General features: G+C 35.3%; 1 protein-coding gene across 1 annotated transcript; it reads right to left on the reverse strand.

Annotated features, from left to right (window-relative positions):
- Positions 1-241: 241 nt before the first annotated feature.
- Positions 242-702, reverse strand: LOC108356734 (protein ZBED8-like; the record flags this gene model as incomplete). The annotated part of the gene is made up of 1 exon (XM_017607835.1): positions 242-702. A coding segment is annotated over one exon (461 nt), but the record flags the coding sequence as incomplete, so codon positions are not given.
- Between the last annotated feature and the right edge of the window lie 640 nt (positions 703-1342).

Here is a 1342-nt window from a genome sequence, read left to right on the forward strand (position 1 = left end):
GGTCTTCAATTTTGCAAATTAGAGGATTATTGTAGAGGTCATTTAAAGGTTGAATACAACTAAAGTCCTNAAAGGTTGAAATGTCACAAAGCAAAGCGAGGTCTAACAAAAAATCTGGATTCCTTAAATTCATAACAATTTCTTTTGTTTCCGTCGAAGGATCTTCTGCAAAAAAAATGATAATTTCTTCTCTTAAATTAAAAAGTCTTTCAAGGCATTTTGCCTTACTGAGCCATCTAACCTCAGTATACAATAAAATATCACCAAAGTCGGCATCTATTTCTTCCAAAAACGAACGAAATTTTCGATGAGTTAATGCGTTATGTCCTCCACGAATTCGTTTAATAATTTTAACTGACACTTGCATTGTTTGTCTTATTTTGAAACTTTTTGCTAATAATTGCTGTTGATGCAGCATACAATGAAAAACTGGCACATTAACGCCATTGCGTATGAGCTGACCAACGAAACCTTCCCTTTTTCCAGTCATAACTGGAGCACCGTCTGTGTAAATTGATGACAGTTTATTTTTCTCAGCAAATGAGAACAACTGCTGTTCGACAATTTCATATATATTTTTTCCAGTAGCGTTGTTGTGCAGTCCCCGCAAGCACAGCATATCCTCCTGTATATTAAATTCGTCATCTACAATTCTAATGCAAACAATAAGCTGACTTACATCACAAACATCTGTAATTTCGTCTAATGCAATGGCATAAAATTTAGATTTAATTATATTTCTTTTAAGGTTAAGATATATAAATTTTGAAATATCTTCGATGCGACGAGTAATTGTTCGGCTGGACAAAGGTATATCGTTTACAATTTTCGCCAGCTCTACACCTTTTTGTCCGAAACAACCAAGCACCGCCACCGCTAGCTCTTAAAAAAAAAAAACCATCCTCTAATGGCCTCCCTTTTTTAGCCAAAGCACCGCTTACTACGATTGATGCTTTTAAGCGAGCTTCATTAAAATCGTCATCCGGTACATTTTCTTGTATACTTTCCATATAAGCAAGTTTGGATTCGAAAAATTTTATCATTCGGTCTTCCGGGCTCAAATCATTTACACTCGAGTGGAAAACTAAAAAATGCCGCTTTAAACTCTGCTCTTTAATAAAATTTAGTGCTTTTGAGCAAATCAAGCATTGTGGCTTCTCTGCACTGTTTAAAATAAAAAAAAATTCAATTTCCCACCCAGTCTGAAACATTATAAAAAAATTCATACACATCAATTTTTGCCCACTGTTTCACGCATAAATATGCGGCGTCAACCTACTCGTTTGCAAGCAAACTGACACCCCTATTGCGAGTGTCGACTGGCAGTAGAATAGAAATTTGT

This window comes from Rhagoletis zephyria, unplaced genomic scaffold (assembly GCF_001687245.7).
Source record: "Rhagoletis zephyria isolate East Lansing unplaced genomic scaffold, Rhagoletis_zephyria_1.1 Rzeph_scaffold_64159, whole genome shotgun sequence".
NCBI classification, from domain to species: domain Eukaryota; kingdom Metazoa; phylum Arthropoda; class Insecta; order Diptera; family Tephritidae; genus Rhagoletis; species Rhagoletis zephyria.